The sequence below is a fragment of the Cannabis sativa genome, chromosome 2 (assembly GCF_029168945.1).
Source record: "Cannabis sativa cultivar Pink pepper isolate KNU-18-1 chromosome 2, ASM2916894v1, whole genome shotgun sequence".
In the NCBI taxonomy this organism is placed as follows: Eukaryota; Viridiplantae; Streptophyta; class Magnoliopsida; order Rosales; family Cannabaceae; genus Cannabis; species Cannabis sativa.
This window is the reverse complement of record NC_083602.1, coordinates 89,348,323-89,366,249: the sequence shown is the minus strand read 5'-3', so window position 1 is coordinate 89,366,249 and position 17,927 is coordinate 89,348,323. Positions and strand designations below refer to the sequence as shown.

At 35.2% G+C, this 17,927-nt stretch overlaps 2 protein-coding genes across 6 annotated transcripts; one reads left to right on the top strand and one right to left on the bottom strand.

Moving 5' to 3' along the window:
* Positions 1-3,713: 3,713 nt before the first annotated feature.
* Positions 3,714-7,255, top strand: LOC115719699 (general transcription factor IIH subunit 2). The gene is made up of 4 exons (XM_030648844.2): positions 3,714-4,214; positions 4,968-5,429; positions 5,954-6,329; positions 6,821-7,255. Exons 1-4 carry the CDS (start codon positions 3,939-3,941, stop codon positions 6,967-6,969), a joined length of 1,263 nt encoding a protein of 420 aa, XP_030504704.2. The 5' UTR covers positions 3,714-3,938; the 3' UTR covers positions 6,970-7,255.
* A 1,051-nt stretch (positions 7,256-8,306) lies between these two features.
* LOC115718561 (E3 SUMO-protein ligase SIZ1) lies at positions 8,307-17,688 on the bottom strand. Of its 5 annotated transcripts, none has more exons than XR_009685913.1 (18): positions 17,382-17,688; positions 17,088-17,251; positions 15,731-15,811; positions 14,947-14,989; positions 14,484-14,556; positions 14,213-14,378; positions 13,981-14,111; positions 13,351-13,419; positions 12,501-12,588; positions 12,337-12,412; positions 12,044-12,117; positions 11,793-11,900; positions 11,407-11,568; positions 10,942-11,046; positions 10,781-10,861; positions 9,456-10,686; positions 8,719-9,059; positions 8,307-8,604 (listed from the first exon to the last, which is right to left on the bottom strand). XR_009685913.1 is itself a non-coding variant. In XM_061108894.1 (17 exons), exons 2-17 carry the CDS (start codon positions 17,109-17,111, stop codon positions 8,951-8,953), a joined length of 2,652 nt encoding a protein of 883 aa, XP_060964877.1. In that variant the 5' UTR covers positions 17,112-17,251; positions 17,382-17,686; the 3' UTR covers positions 8,307-8,950. The 5 variants fall into 5 exon arrangements, 1 of the variants encoding a protein (XP_060964877.1); XR_009685914.1 differs by having other exon boundaries at positions 12,501-12,585; XR_009685911.1 differs by having other exon boundaries at positions 8,719-9,090; positions 17,382-17,686.
* Positions 17,689-17,927: the final 239 nt, after the last annotated feature.

Genomic DNA, 17,927 nt, shown 5'->3' with positions numbered 1-17,927 from the left:
GCCAATGGAAGAGAGGCGGAGTCTATCCGTCGGATCCTTCAGTGTTATGAGCATGCTTCTGGTCAACAAGTCAATTTTGATAAATCTGCTATCACATTCAGTCCGAATGTTTTACCTGCAGATCGCACGAGTGTATTGGATGTATTAGGCTTGGGTTCAGTCGCCACTCATGATAAGTATTTGGGTTTGCCAACAGTTATTGGGAGGAATAAGAAGCGCACGTTTGCAAGCATTTGTGATAAGGTTCAGAAACGGGTTCGAGGGTGGAAACGGAGCTTCTTCTCTGCGGGGGGTCGAGAGATTCTAATTAAGGCTGTTCTACAGGCGGTTCCAAACTATTTGATGAGTATATTCCAGCTTCCCGTGGCAACATGTGATCAACTTCGGTCAATTATTTTACAGTTTTGGTGGGGTACGAAGAATGATAAGCGGAAGATTGCTTGGGTGAAATGGGAGAATGTGTGCCAGCCTAAGTCGAAGGGGGGATTAGGCTTCAAGGATCTTAGACTTTTTAATCAAGCTATGATTGCTAAATAAGTTTGGTGTTTACTTCAATCTCCGAGTTCTTTGGTTGGCCGTGTGTTAAAGTATAAATACTTTCCCACTACCTCAGTTTTGGACACTAAGGATCGGCCAGGTTCGTCTCATTTGTGGTCCAGTTTGGTGTGGGGCTTGGAGTTGTTGCAGTCGGGGATGAGAAAAGTTGTGGGGGACGGGCAAAGTATTGATGCGTTTCGGGATCCTTGGCTTCCCCGGCCTAGGACGTTTCGTCCTATCTCGCCTGCTCCTAATGCCAGTGTGATGGTTAGTGAGTTGATTGGTGTGGACGACTCTTGGGATGTTCGTTCTTTGTCTCAATATTTCCTGCGAATTGATCTTGATGTCATTCTTGGTATACTGTTGCGGAGTGGGCCATGTGCGGATCGCTGGTGTTGGCATTATACTTCAAATGGTTGCTACACGGTGAAAAGTGGCTATGCAGTTGCTCTTGATATGGTCAGTGGAATGAACGGTAACTCTTCTATGGATCAAGCTCATTGGTGGAATGGGATGTGGAATTTGCGGGTGCCACAAATGATCAAAATTTTTGTATGGCGTATGTATTTTCGGGCTCTCCCGACTAATTCCCAGCTTATCAAACGTAAGATCCCTCTTCAGCCGCTGTGTCAAAGATGTGGTGATGAGACGGAGACTCCTGAGCATGCGCTAATTTTCTGCTCTTCTTTACGTCTTTTGTGGTCGAAGCTTCAGCTTTGGAAGGTACTAGACCGTGGTAGAGCCGCCTCTTTGGCGGAGTTGCTTGTTTACCTCTTTGAGGTGCTCGATACGAATCAGTTTGCTCTGTTAGCTATGATGTGGTGGTGGGTGTGGTATGATCGGAATTCGGTTCTGTTTGGGAAAAAACAATCTCGGTTGGACGTGATTGATGTGTTGGCTAAGGAAGCTTTGGTGGAGTTTCAAGGTGTTGGGGCTTGTTGTGATGGTCAGGTGTTGGGTGCGATGGTCACTGGGGAGGTTGGGTTGGGTGTGGGGGGTGGTGGTGTTGGTCAGGGGCGGTTGGGGAGGGGAGGGGCAAGGACGGGTGGGGGGCGGTGGGGTTCACCTGGGTGGGTGAATTTGTGTTGAATGTGGATGCGGCTGTCACTTCGGGTAGGGGCTTTGCGGGTTTTGGGGGTGTTATCCGTGGTGGTGGGGAGGTGGTTTCGGCGTCTTGGGCGGTGGGCGCCGTGGGGGATTTCCAGGTGGCGGTGGCCGAGCTCCTCGCTCTCCGTGTGGGTCTTTCATGGGCTAATAGACTGGGATTTTCTGTGGTGCGTGTGGAGTCGTATTCTTCTGTGGTTTGCTCTTGGGTTAATTCTCCAGATACTATTCTTATGTTTAAACCAATTGTTGAGGAGATTATTTCTCTGTTAGTTGTTGTTGGTGGTGGTTCTTGTTGTGCCATTTTGCGTGATGCGAATGGTGTGGCCCACGCACTAGCTAAGTCTGTTACTAGTTCTGTAGGGGTTAATGTGTGGACTGATGCTTGTACTAGATTTCTTAGTGCTCCTGTAACATCTGATTTGATTTGATTTGAATAACATACTTTCTTTCAAAAAAAAAATAAATAAATATTCCTCTTCAATTACATTTGGCTCGTTGCTTAAATAATTTGTTAATGTAATACTATGTCTTGATTTAAACCCTAATTATTTATATGCATTTGGAAAAATACAGAATGAAAAATAAACTTTTGCATTAGCTGAAATAATATTTTGATTTAAATGTATACATTACAATATTAGGGCCCGTTTGGTACGCAGGATTGGACTGGATTGGACTAAAAAGGATTGGACTGGACTGGACAAGATTGGATAATGCTGAAAGTAATCCTGTGTTTGGTTTAAGAATGGACTGGACTATTTTATTTATTTTCTTTTAGAAAAAAAACTTAAATTAAATAAAAATATATAATAATAAATTAAAATTAAAATATATAATAATAAATAAATATAAATAATTCGTAGCAAAAAAATAATATATCATATATAATTAAGAATATATCATAAATATATAATAAAATATTTTGTCATATTTTTTATTTAATAAATAATTAGAATAGTAAAATAAAAATACTTGAATAATATAAAATTGTTTATCTTAAACACTAATTTAATATAAATATTAATTTTTTAAAATATTTATATAAATTTTTTAGTAATTTAAAAATAATATATAATTTTATTGTCATATTTTTTTCTTAGAATCAATTTAAGTAACTATTATTTAATTAATAATATTCTAAATTTTAAAAACTTATGTATAATAATTCAAAATTATACATTTTCACTAATTTTAATGAATAAGTTTTTGATAAAAAAATGTATAAATAAATGTGTGATAATTATTTCCTTTAAATTCTTATTAAATTTAAAATATATTAATAAAATTTAAATTAAAAAAACGATAAAAAAAATCTCACCTGCATGGGATTATTTATCCCACCCTGCTGGATGGGATAAATAATCCCAGACAGATGAGGTTAACTGGATTAGTTATCCAGACTTGTAACATGCCCAAACACTGGATTGGACAAATTAGCCTGTCTAATCCAATCTAGTCCTGCGTACCAAACGGGCCCTTATTGTATTTTAAATGTATACCTTGTATTTTGATTTAAATAATTATTAGGTAGCCTAATTATTAGAGTGGTAAAATACAAAGTATATTTAAATATGAAATGGTAATTATATATAAATTTAAAATATTTTATTTGACAAATCAGAATAATAATACTTTACAATGTTATTACACCTAATTCATTAGAATTATAGAATGTAATTAAAATAAAATAATTATATAAAACACTAATTTTTATAAGAAATTTACATTTTTACGATTAATTTTTTTATATATATTTTTACAGTATTCTATAAAAACAAAAAGAAAACAATATGAAAGTAACACAAAAACTACATTAAAACAACATAAAAAAATAATATACAAATATTAAAAAAAATTAACAATAAAATAATAAAAATACAACATAAAAATATACCAAAATACTGTATTTTAAGTAAATAATATCTAAAAAACTATAAAAAATATTTTTGTTATTTTTGTATCTTTTGTAAAATTATCCCAATTAAAATCTCTAAATTACCTCTAATTACTCATTTACAATATAAAAAATAATAATGGTATAATTACTTTCATTACACCCAAATCTAAATTAGACAATGTGTTTCCAAAGGAGTAAATACATATATACTTGAAATGAGTTGATATTGAACTTGATCAGAGGTCGGAGTGGAGTGAGGCTTACAAAGACAGACTCTTTCCATAACATTTTTGAAGAATCTTTCCCACAATTTTGGTTTTGGTGTTACACTGATCATAAATTAATTAACTTTATTTATGTCCCATTATTCTTATTGATTATTATTGTTGTTAAGAGTATGAACAATGGAGAGGGAAGAAGATTGAATGGAGAAGCAGACGACGATGATGATGAAGACGACGGAAATGGCCTTGGCCGTGACGCCTGGCAGAGAACCTACGACGATGAGAGGTCATGGGAATCGCTTCAAGAGGATGAGTCTGGTCTCCTTCGTCCCATCGATAATAAATCCCTTTACCATTCCCAGTACCGCCGCCGCCTTCGTACGGCCTCTGCTGTTCGAATCCAGAAGGGACTCATTCGTTACCTTTTTCTTGTTATTGATCTCTCTAAGGTAAGCCCTTCGTTTTTTATGCTTTTTTGATTCATGGGTTTTGTGGTTTCTGTTGATTTGGTATCTGGGTAAGAGAGTTTTTTTTTGAGAAATGTTGTTAGGTATTATTAAATTGTTCAAACATGTAAAAGAAATTCAATGAATAATCTTTCATGGAATATACTGAAATTGATATGTTATGAAATGTGGAACACAAGTAAAGTTGAAATTGATAGGTTATCAGAACTAATTATTGATTTTTCAACGATCGTAGCAAGTTCCTTATCCAGATTTACATTGATAATTCGTTTGTTGGACGGCCAATGTAACTGCACATGGATTAGCTATGATATTCGGAGAGATAAACAACTTATTTGATTGGATAATTAATGTTTAGTTTTATAGTTTATTAGGTTGTTAGATATTCATTTTGTTAGGTCAAATGGATTAGCTATGATCTTCGAAGAGATGAACAACTTGTATGAAATGTTTAGTTTTATCGTTTATTAGGTTGTTAGACATTCATTTTTTAGGTCAAATGGATTAGCTATGATCTTCGGAGAGATGAACAACTTGTTTGATTGGACAATTAATGTTTAGTTTTATCGTTGATTAGGTTGTTAGACATTCATTTTTTAGTTCAAACTAATTAAATGTGTTAAAACATTGTGGGGGCTTATTTTTTTCATTATTGTTTTGTTGGTTAATCTTTCTTGTTGTCATTGATGTGTATATATTCTAAAACTGGTTTTTCATTGCTGGCATTGTCATTAGGCAGCTACAGAAATGGATTTTCGACCGAGTCGAAGGGCTGTAGTAGTAAAACATGTTGAGGCATTCATTAGAGAGTTTTTTGATCAAAATCCTCTTAGTCAAATTGGTCTAGTGACCATTAAAGATGGGGTAGCTAATTGCTTAACAGATCTTGGTGGCAGTCCTGAGTCTCATGTGAAGGCTTTGATGGGAAAACTTGATTGCTCAGGAGATTCATCGATACAGAATGCGCTGGACCTTGTTCACGGGTATCTGAATCAAGTTCCCTCATATGGTCATCGAGAAGTTCTAATCTTATATTCAGCATTAAGTACATGTGATCCAGGAGATATAATGGAGACCATTCAGACATGTAAGAAATCTAAAATAAGGTGTTCAGTTATTGGTCTCTCTGCAGAAATTTTTATATGCAAATATCTCTGCCAAGAAACTGGTGGTTCTTACTCGGTTGCATTGGATGAGGTGAGTTTTGATCAGCTGTTAAGTGTGTGTATTATTTCAGTTCATGTACATATTTTACCATTAATTATAAGCTAGAATTAGAAAAAGAAACAGGTTTCTGATTATTGTAGAGATCTTAGAATGTCCATCTTTCTTACTGCAACTTTGAGAACACAATAGCCATAAGACAATGAATATGTTAGGATCTCACAGTGACAAGTATGGGATTGGGTAGTAGCATATAACTACTTGGGTGCCCTACTTTCTTAGACTGGCTTTCGGGCTCAAGTGCTTTTGAAAGGGCGACCTGTGGATTAGGCCATCAAAAAGTGGGCTGCAGTGGACGCCAGCACAAAAGGGAGTGTATTGTTGGGATCTCACATTGACTAAGTATGGGATTGGTTTGTAGTATATAACTACTTGGGCACCCTCCTCTCTTAGACTAGCTTTTGGGAGTGAGTACTACTTGTTGTATCACAATACAGTTGTTTTTGAACTTTTTTTTATGTAATTCTGCTAATTTTCATTTGCTCATTATTTTGTAGTCACATTTCAAAGAATTAATACTGGAGCATGCACCTCCACCTCCTGCCATAGCAGAATTTGCAATTGCTAATTTAATCAAAATGGGCTTCCCACAAAGAGCGGCAGAGAGCTCCATTGCCATATGTTCTTGTCACAAGGAAGCAAAGGCTGGAGGCGGATACACTTGTCCTAGATGCAAAGCGCGCATATGTGATTTACCTACAGAGTGTCGAACGTGTGGATTGACACTCATTTCTTCTCCCCATTTGGCAAGATCTTATCATCATCTCTTTCCTATTGTACCGTTTGATGAGGTTTCTCCATCACTACTAAATGATCCATATCTAAAATTACCAAGATCATGCTTTGGCTGCCAAGAGACTCTCCAAAATGCTGGTAAGTTACTATACATGGCAAATAACAAATAAAGATGTGTACTTTTAGAATTATTTGCTCCATGATAACCCAAGCCATGGGTTAGTCTAGTGGTTCAGATCCTCTCAGACTCAAAAACTTTGGGGCCAGTGCCGAAAATACAATAAGATTTTGGGGCCAGTTCCAAATAAATGAATCTATTAAAATGGAGAAAGTATAAGATTTTGACATTTTGTGCAGTAAAATGGTACTTGCATATTTAGTGAATATGTGTTTTCTTCTAGTGTTAACCATTTGGGTGCAAACTAAGTTAATATCTCTTACTATCTTACTGTCATGACTCGTTTGAGGATTAGATATGTTTTTTAAAATGTGGGAAAAGTTTGAATTGTCTGTTTCTTGAAACTAAGAAACAATGGTATTCCTTACTAAGATCGACACCTTTATGTTGATCTTAATATTTTATATCCCTCGACAAATCGTCTTGCTAAATATGCTCTGTATTGACACAGGAAATAAACCCGGTCCTCGTGTTTCTTGCCCAAAATGCAAGCAGCATTTCTGCCTTGACTGCGACATTTACATTCACGAGAGCTTACACAACTGCCCAGGTTGTGAGAGTGCAAGGCATTCTAAACCAGTTGCTGCAACAGAAGAATAATCAAGTACTATGACATAACCGAACCGACTTCTGTCCGAATATTTTTCTGCTACCAACCAATTCATCATATGAGAACCCAACATACTTGAGAGAACATGTATGGACATGATACTGCACCAACTCCACATGCCTATGTATTTTTTCAGGACATTATTCATTTGTGTTAAATGACAGACCTAGATTTTTTTTGATCTTGCAGAAGTTGGATTATTTTCACTTTTAAGAAAATTCTTGTTATATATAAGTTTTGGCTACTAACCAAAGATAAGAACCATTCCCTTGTAAATCTACCCACAACTTTGATTTACATGTTCCAATTTTGTTTCTATCTCACACACTTAAAAATTCTGAAATAAATACATACAACCATCAAAAACTGCAGTAAAGTTATAAGGTCATCACAATTATGCAGCTCTAGAATATTCTTAATTGTTCAAAGATCGTTTTCATAAATTAGTCCCAGCTAAGATTCCTACTTATATTTTGATCCAAAGGGAAAAAAAAAATAGAATAATCTGAATATATTTTCTAAGAAATAATCTGAATAATAAACTAGGAACCGAAAAACAAAAAGCAAAGCAAATTGTTTTAAATTTGTTTCGTTTCTATCTCATCTCTAAGCATTAATTTTTTTTTATTGACACTTCTATATAATTACATTGCATAATTTTGGATACATTATATTGTACAACTTGAAATTCAATCTTAAAACACTCCACATACCCTTTATGGCCACTTGAGACTAACCTCAAGTGGTTATCTATTAACCAAATTTATGTATCTTCAGAACATTTCTAAGTCTTATTTTCTCTATTTTACAACACATTTTTACCTTACATCATATGCATCAATTTTTTTATATTTTTTTTCAACATCATTAAATTAATATTATTTTTATTTTCTAATATTTATTTTATTATATATACAAATAAAATATTGTTTATATTATTTGTATATTATTAAAATAAGTTTAAAAAATACATGCAAGTTACATTTGTTTAAGTGAAAGAAACTTTTTTTTTATCACATTTAGGTAAAAAAAAAATGCCGTTGTTGTGAGTGCTATGACAAACATAATAACAGCACGAAATTGGAATGGTATGAAAATGCATTTTCATACAATGAGTCCCCAAGTTTAGAATGTGTGTAATCTTCTTTAATGGCTAATAATATTATGCAAAAACTGGTTTATTTCTAAACTTAATTCATGCTTAAATGAAATAATTGACTTTCTACTGTTTCATTTGATGGGGTTTGAATGGTTGTATTGTAGCTGATAAATCAAAGGTTATTCATGTTGCAATTGTGCTGAAATAATTCATTATAACAAATATATATTCATCTGAAAAGAATAGTAATATCATTAGATATTAAATATCTAAATCTGAGATTTCATTTGGCTGAACTGAACAATTTACAGGCGGCTATTTCTCTCACCATAAAACCGAGACCAAAATAGGAAGAACAGAAACAAAAATGAAATAAAAAAAAAGTAAGATAGTTGGGTATTACTTTATGGGGTTCCCCCGATAAATCCGAAGGCATTCATTTCATTCCATAAACACAGATGTGTTTTCTTCCAGATTTAAAATCCTGTACAAAATCCGCCGCTGGACCTGCAATCCTCGTTAACAACTGAAAGAGACGACAAAAAATGGCGGATCGACATTAGAAAGCAAAGGGGAAGCACTGAACTGAGTGAGCGAACATATAAACACACACAAACACACACGACACGCCACAGCTTACCGGTTCAATGAGAAATTTTGCAGGTACCAGCACAGGTCCTCCTTTTGTTGTCCTTTTACCTTCAACTATATTATCTTTTTTCAAAATGGAAAGGCTTATTATATATCAACCTTTTCTTCTTACTTGCCTAAATACAAAACTTGGAGTTGCAAAGAGGCAGATAATATAATATCTCCAGGCAAAATAAGACCGTGGATAACATTCTCCTTTAATTAAAGCAAGGATCCACACTCTATTCAGAGTCTAAGTCAATAGAAAGGTATACTCTCGGCCTCACAGATCTCTTCTGGCGCGGAAACGAGAAGGGACTATCTGATCTTTGTCTACTTGCCTTGTCAGATCTACCATCATTCATACCAAGAAGCAAAGAAGCTGCATAAGGTGAAAAACTAAGCTCTAATAATTTCAAAACCAAAAGGGGAAATTTTAAAAAGAAAATGCGGAAGTAAAAATGAAAATATTAAAATAGCAGAGCCCTTAATGTTTATAATCATATCCACCATACGATTTTCCTATTTGAAGAATACCTCATGGATCCGAGATGAGGTAATTTTGAGAATTTTCATAAAAAAAATAAAGCTTTAGGAGTTTGGACAACAGTAATTGGGTGATTTCTTTTTTAGAAGATTTTTAATTAAGAAAATGGAGTATCAATTCCAAAATAAATAGCCATGATATGAATCATACAATCTTAAAAAAGCCAAAATCTAGTTTTTCAGAGTGAGGAAAGTACGAACCATGGTCAGTCAAAGAATTCACGGGACCGTCCTTAGATTGTACTTGTTGCTTTGGATTGAGTCCACTTTGAGTTGCCAATTCGCCATTATTTCCACTGGGACCGTCTCCAAGCCTAAGAGATATCCAATCCTCCCCGCCGACGCCATTTGACACATCTGGATGATCTCTAAAATCGGGCTGCAATGAGGAATCAGAAGGCTTGGATGGAAGAAATAACTGAAGAGGTGGGTCATCACCACCAGCAAATGCCAATGGATTATCAACTAAACTATCATTCATATCATTATCTGATCGACCAATAGCAGAATTAGAGACTAGTGCTGCAGACCCCAAGGCACTCTCTGAGGCCAAACTATAACCGTTCATAGCTGAAGAACAGTTGATGGAACCATGCTGTAGATCAACTAAAGCATCAGTCACATCTGCATCTGAACCAAATAACTGAAAACCTGGTCCTGCTTGATTTCCAGTAGGTAAATGCCATTGAGTTGGCATTACAAACTCATCATCAGTTCCATTAAAAAGACCCAAACATGCACTGCCACTAGTCACAAGGGTTGGATCTTCATGATAAGGATCAGTAATTACAGGAGGAGGCATGGAAAAACTAATCCCAGCATCTGTTCGATGATTTTCGTACATGGATCCAGAGTGTACAAACATGTCATTGTCATCATCTGAATCACTGAGTACAATAACTTCTGCATCCCCAGTTGGAGCAGAAGGCATTTGATCAGGAATACCATATATGGAATCAACATTAAGAGAGATAGAATCCATCTCAACAACTCCATTGTTAGTGAAGTCAAAATTTCCACCACCATCTTGATTCACACTTGGATCTTCACCATCCCGACCACTTTCAGTTGCACTGCTGCTCATTGGGATAACTTTTTGCTCATAGTTTCCAAATCCATCTTGTAATCTATTATTGCCAGCGGAGGTGTTTGTATCTTCAGGTTTGCTGACTTCCCAAAAACCATTGCTATTCTTTCTGATTCCAAGCCTCAAACCATGATGATTTTCCGACATACCTTCCTGTTTGATCTGCTTCAGCATTTCTGTTTTAGCTTTTTCTCCATCAGGGGGAAGACAGAGAGTACCATCAGGAAAGTGCCACTGACAAAGATCACCGAGATCTCTACGTTCACTTTCACTTTTAGTCTTGACTCGCCAAGACCCATCAGGCTTAACCTCAATCTCTGCTACATCTTCTCCACAGTGCCTCATCTGCAACAATCGCATAATGGAAAAACAATACAACCTGAGTAAAAAAATACATTAGGGAAAAGTGTTCATTCAAATTATTCAGTAAAGAAATTACCAGCTTTGTAATAATGTTAAAATATGGATCCACAATGACATATTCCAGGGAATAGTTCTTGAGACAAATAGGGCACTGCCACTGCAGAGAAAATCAAAAGGTTACTAAAGCACAAGGAGAAAATGATGAAAGCAGAAGGCGAATTTTTCAGGTGAGCTTGCCTTCCTTGAACGTTGATTCAACTCCACAAAAACGTCAAGATCAAAACAGCCCATGTGAGCACAAGGTTTGAACCTTCCAGCAACCTTCATTCTTGAACCACTCATCTATAATTTTATATGCACAAGTTAGCACATGAAAAAACAAAGGTTTAAAAATGAATAATATTTTATAAACAAAACCTTAGAACCAATCATAACTTCACAAATGATACTTATACAAATACTTTTCATAAACATATATATATATATTTAGATAATGTATATCTATACACTTGCTTCTATCAGAGATTGTCCCAATGAACATCAAAAAAATATTTCGCGGGTGTTTTTCCAAAAGGTAGCTACAAACATGCCAGAAGTGTACGCAACAAAACTACAGATGAATATAATATACCGGTTAACTATCTATGTTTAATGAAATTTAACTACATGTGCATTTTACATGTAAAGTGATATGCAACTTACAGGACAACGAAGATTGACAGAGAATGAATCTGCAACAACTTCAATATCACTGTCACTATCAGCATCATCTTTTGTAGCTCCACCACCAACACAACGCCGAACACGAGCAAGAGCTTCTTCAAATGGCTCACCATCAGACTCCTTGGGAATCAAGCTAAGGATCTACGGAACATATATACATACATAAATGTACAATCGAACAGAACACTTGTAGTCAACTAAAGGCGCATAATACTTTGCTTTTATTTTAAGAAATTACGCCTAACATTGGATCAATATATATTAAATATTCCACCAGAACCAACAATTGTCCTATAGTTATTCAGAGATTTGTAATAACATAAAAACTACCAACTAACAGCCCTCACACACACACAAAGACATACCTGAGGAACTGTTCGTCGCTTCACAATGCGAACCCCTAAACAGAAAATGCGAGCATCGCATCCAGTTAAGGAAACCTTATTAAGCCCGTCTTTTGTAAATGTTGTAATCTGACAAAACAGAAACAAACTAACAAATTAAATTGCAATCAGAATAAAAACCTTTTATACAAAGATTTGTAGAAACATGGCATGGGACCTGAAAAGATAAATGTAATAAAGGAGCTTGCTTTTGTATGGGAACAGAAACTCACAATTGGACCGTCATCACGACCATTAGTCCCGAGAAGTTGAGAGCCTGGTCTATTAATTGCACGAACAGGCATACCTGCAAGGTAAAAGGCAATAAATACTTGCAGAAAGAAATAAAAATGGAACTATCTAAGCCATATTAGCAGAAAAAAGAGAAGGAACTTCCTCAGTAATGCAAAAAAATGAATAATTTACGACATTGGGTTCATATAAATTATAATAAACAAACAGAACTATTTTTCTTGCTAAAAACTATAGACCCCCCCAAACATTAGTTAGTCAGTAATCACCATACCGTTAACTTGTAGATCTGCATACTGTGGCCACTGCATCCTGAATGATACTTTGTCATTCAGAAGCATACACCAAACCTGAAAATAATGTCACAATGAGCAAACCAATAGTATTGTTTACCAAATGGATAACATTCGTTAATCATCACATAATAGACAAACCGACCTGAACATCATATTCTTGTTTTAATGTTAAATCTTTGTCCGCCCTTGTTAGTTGAAATGTTCTCTCCACACTCTGTACTGGATTGCTACTGAACAATTTGCAAAACGAAGGGAATTAGAGAAAGGAAAGTAAAAACCCCAATATCTAAATATGAAGCTGCATGTGAAAAGGCAGACATGCACGGATTGGAAGACTGTTTCCTCATGTCTGTATAAAGCCTTCACCACAAGTTCCTCTGTGGACATGTTTTATATTAAATAAAAATAAAATCAATAGTTTTAAATATAACATTTCCAAAGACCATATCATACAAGACAATTTATGCATTAGTTAGCCTAATTGGAAATACTAAAACAATGTTCTGAAGCAGTAAATAATGTTTCGAAAACATAGGTTACATTCTAAGAACAATATTGAGAAGAACAACTTTCCACGCACATGCTTTAATTAAACCTCATGTAAGTGATTTTGCAAATTGTGAGAAACAGTACAATGCTTCTGAAGTATATACTTACTATTACTGAAATCTATCACTACCTTTAATGATCACATCACTATCAAAGGGACAAACTTTAAGAGCATTCATGGTTTTCTAAAAAGAAAGCATCAAATACAAATATGCCTAAGCATTTAATCTATCACTAAACATAAGCACGCAGGCATTTGCACATAAAAACGCGAACACAAACACACAAAAAAACCACTACTGCTTACATTTCCAGCTGCAAGTTGGTCCAAATTATTAAGCATTAATCACGAATAAGTAGAGCTAAAAAAAAGGGTGTATGTTTCGTATAATTGAGTTGAGCGTAGTGAAAACTAAAAATTATCAAAATAATTATGCACCTACCCATCTGCTGGAATATTTGTAGTGCTCAGCTTCACAGGATACAAAGGATGTGCAATGGATAACCAGAAGCTGCATAGTCAAAATGAAAAACTTGTACTATAAATAAAATAACAAAGATACAATAACAGCAGCAAAGATGAAAAGATAGTACAGCAACACAGCAAATCAAACTAGGAAACAGCCTAGCTAGCATAAATAACACACAATCCAAGATACTCAGTTCAGGAAGCAAACAGATATAGCAAGGTGATTATGAAAAAGGAGAGGAAAAATAGAACAAAAAACTGAAATGTACACTTTAGCATTCCAAGCAGCAAACAAATATCACAATACATGAACTTCAGCAATTCACACTTTAAAAACTAAATTACTAGTTCAAAGACAACTCTAAATGCTAGAACAGTTGCTATGGAGATCAGGTATCAAACAGAATGCAACATATAATATGTGCTGCACAGTTTAAATAGTATTACAATTGAGAGGGAAGGCTATTCAGGAATAGGATTGGTGATTCCAACTTAAAACAAATCTGTGTTAAATGCAGGACTATTTCTTATAGATAACAGAAACAGCTATAAAGAAAAAATTTACACTATCTACAAAGTTATTAAAAAAAACAGTGGTACATACGGATCAGCTCGAGTTAGTCGACAGATTTCACAATAAAATGGGTCAGGATAAGGTGGATGGCTTTCCATAGGCTTCTCCGGAATTATAACGCAGCTAATGTGCTGCCACACATTGCATCTCCTATCTTCACACTGCGATATATAACGAAAATGAAGAGCAAAATTTATTTGCATACAAAAGAAAACATTAGCAACATTCAGAGGAACGGAAACAAAGTGCGTGACACAAATACCTTGATCATTGACTCCTTTTCTGATGAAATTCCACAGAGGCACCGAACCTTTGTTTCTGACTGAAAAGAGTGATCATCAATTTCCCCTTTAACTTTCACAGTACTGCTATCTGACACACCCTGCCCCTTAGTCGCTAAATCAGGGGCTGTAGACACTTGCATTTTTCTGCAAACCGGAACTCGCATTGAAATAGAGGAAAAAACAGATGGTAGCAAAAAGAGAATAATCCAGTGACTTAATAAACCAGATATAGAGAAACATAAGACAAACCTATAAATGTCATCTACAAGCTGTGCCACCTGTTCCTTCCCCACAGCATTCTTCTTTGCCCACAATTTAGAAACTGCAAACGAGAACAAATATTCAGCCACAATTAATTTCACTCAAAATAAGAGAATTGAAACCGCAGCCAGAACAATGAATAAGCAAGAAACCTCTGCCAGAAACATAAATTCGAAATTGAAACTAACCTATAAAAACATAATAATAAAATGTTTATAAAAACAAAGATGTGCTACGTAGCAGACTACATTGACAATCTGAACTGAAGGTAATCAACAGTCACTGGTTTAGCATTTATACCTCCAGACAAACATCAACTACACCGCCAAGGTACAAATATATAAATGTCATGGGAAATAAAAAGAAATAAAACAAAACCATGAAACGCAGATGCAAATGAAAGGAATTTGGCCATTTTCAGGTATGAAAGGAAGAATAACAGCATCCATACCTTGATCATCAGATAAAACAACCAATATCCGATCAACAAGGTCCTGCATTAAATACAACAAACGTAAAGACATCATAAAACACCAATCCAAATAAATTAACAAGATGCTAAAAATGAATCCTTAAAACATACATTCTTCTAGTAATAGCATAAATAGACATTATTTAGACTTCAATTCAAGTATGGCGCCAATCACAGAAAATTATTTTCAGATGAGCAACTGTTACAAGATCTTGATGTTATTGTATCATAATTACTTTTAGTCATCAAGTTATGTAATGAAATCCCTTCCCCAACTGACAAACTGTATGCCTTTCTCACATATTAAAGGGAGAGGCATATAAATAAGAAAATCTTGACATTTATTGAGAAAAATACATGCCAATACAAAACGAACTGCATATGAATTCTGTATTAACTGAATATCAAAACATACCAGTACAGCCTCTTTCTTTCTAGTGGGTTACACAATAGGAGGTAACCCTCTCCCTTGCCCATAATTCCTTCCCATAAGAAAGGCAAAATTTGACTAGAGGTTCTATGATATGACACCAAATGACAAACAATTACCAATTAAACTAACTAGCACTTTCTCAGTAAAACCTTTACAAAGCTAACATCATAAAGAAGTTATTGGATTATGCATACGGAAAAAAAAGAGCAACCCCAAATCAACAAAAAAATGAGCAACAAGTAATTTTCGAACGCTGAAGCCAAAGTGTGATAAATTGCCAAATCCACATGCAGGCAACACCCAGCACAAATAATTTCTTTAGCATCTCACCTGCTTCTTCCCCTGCTTTGAAAGACCTAAGTGAGTGAGAACATCCTTGAGCTCTTTTATTCTAAAATATGCCAATTTTTCCTGCAGCATAAACACATATATCAATAAACCTAGAATGCAACATCAAGCCATGAATGCAATACTTTAAAATAAAATTGTCACAAGAAACAAGGACAAGATTAACAAAAGAAGAGCATTGCCATTGCTATCCTCTTTACTAGACAAGTTTGGATCTATGTAGAGTTAGGTAAATGATATTTCAATAACTCTTCTTATCACTCTCTATCTACATTATTTTTCATACAAAAACCATGAATTGGCAATTCTATCCCCAAATATTATTTTAACTCGTTTAATGGGTCCAATTTCCAAAAGAATTAGATAGCCAGCAAAATAGTGAAGGCTTAAATATAGTTGTAGCTTCAATATTTCATTTGAGATTACCTATCACAGCTAAATGCTTGCTAAATTAGACAACATTAGCATAATACAATGTCTTCAACCAATAACAATACCCCATTAAGTTGATTTGCTTTGTGGGAAAACAATGAAAGCAGCTCATGCATCTTAATTATTAACACCATCAGTTTTTTATAACTTCTCAGCAAATGCAAAAGGCTTGCCCCAAAACTTCAATCATAACATATACACTAAATTTCCCACCAAACAAACATCAACTAATGAGAAGGCTTCTCGCATGGAAACATGCCAATGTTGCCACTTTAAATACATGTGACAAAATGGATCTCAAACACCAATAAATGCAGAAACAGTACCCCATTCTGATCACCAGCAAGAGGAAAACTACTGATCTCCTCATTGATGCCTACCAAAATCAATGCCAACTACCTTGACAATAAGATTGTAGCACAAGAATCCAAAACACGCCCGTTTAACATACACAAAAATGGTTCCTTCTTGTATTTGCATCTTACACGTAACTGGAGCCGGATACATATTATTAATATAAATTCATGACACTGAAATTAAGATACTAAAATTTAGGCATATGCACAACAACTGCATAATCTATGATCAATAATCCCACTTCATCCAATAAAAAACATAATAAAACTATCTAGTACAGTGCTTTCACAACCAAAGCTACTTGATTAAGTTGATTTTCATTGCTACAAACAAAAAAAGAGATGTTAATGCTCAAATAGCATACTAAAAAAGCTAATTTCAACCAAATATCAAACTTCATCCTCTATAATTGCTTTGCTGAGCTTTCATTCTAACTAAACAAGTACATTTGCAGAGAATATAAACATCACAAACCCAGTAAATCATGCATGTACATCTCACAAACCCACCAAAAAAAAATTGATCACGCTAAGAAAAATACAATAATTACCTTACAACTGGCAACCAAATCCATTTCTTGACCCCAAAACTTAAATGCCCAAATTGCATAAAGAAATATCCTCAGCTGAAAGGGCACCCAATAATCAAACACCAAACCAATGATAAACCCAACACATAGCCTTCTTCTCCAAACAAGGATCGATCAAAATCAAACTAATCACAACAAAAACAAAACCATTAAAAAAAACATAGAACCAATAAATCGTACCAAATCAAAACCCTAATAAAAAAGCAATAGAAATCGATAAACATAAAACAAAATAAAAAAAATTGGACAACTCACATGCGGAATCAAGAACCGGTGTGAAGTGAACTAGGGTTTCGATTATCTGTCTCTTCACGCCGACTTTCTAGTATCTTACTCTCTCTCTCTCTCTATCTATCTATCTAACTCGTCCCTGTTCTCACGCCTTTGCTGCGTATCTTTTTTGACCGAGACTCCAACCAGAACCAAATCCCTCCATTTACAATGTTCGGACCTATCGCCGATTATTCAATCCGGTTTTTCGACGGAGACACGTCCGGGTTGTGTTACAGTGCGGTCACGTGCATTTTCGTAATTTGCATGCCCTCCTCAAAATAAAACTCCCCTCTCTCTGACCGAGTGTCTTCTATACTACTATAGCCAATCAGATGCAACCACGTCATCCAGTAGATCGCTTTATTTTAGCGAGTTTGATCGCTACCGTTGCTTACAGCTGTCTACACGTGGCGTGATCGGAGTGGGGATGTGAAGACTTTCCTATGGAGAGTAGAGAAAGGAGGAGGAAGGAGAATATGGCAAATATTAAATAGAATTGCCTAAAGTTAATTTGTCCCAAACTTTCTA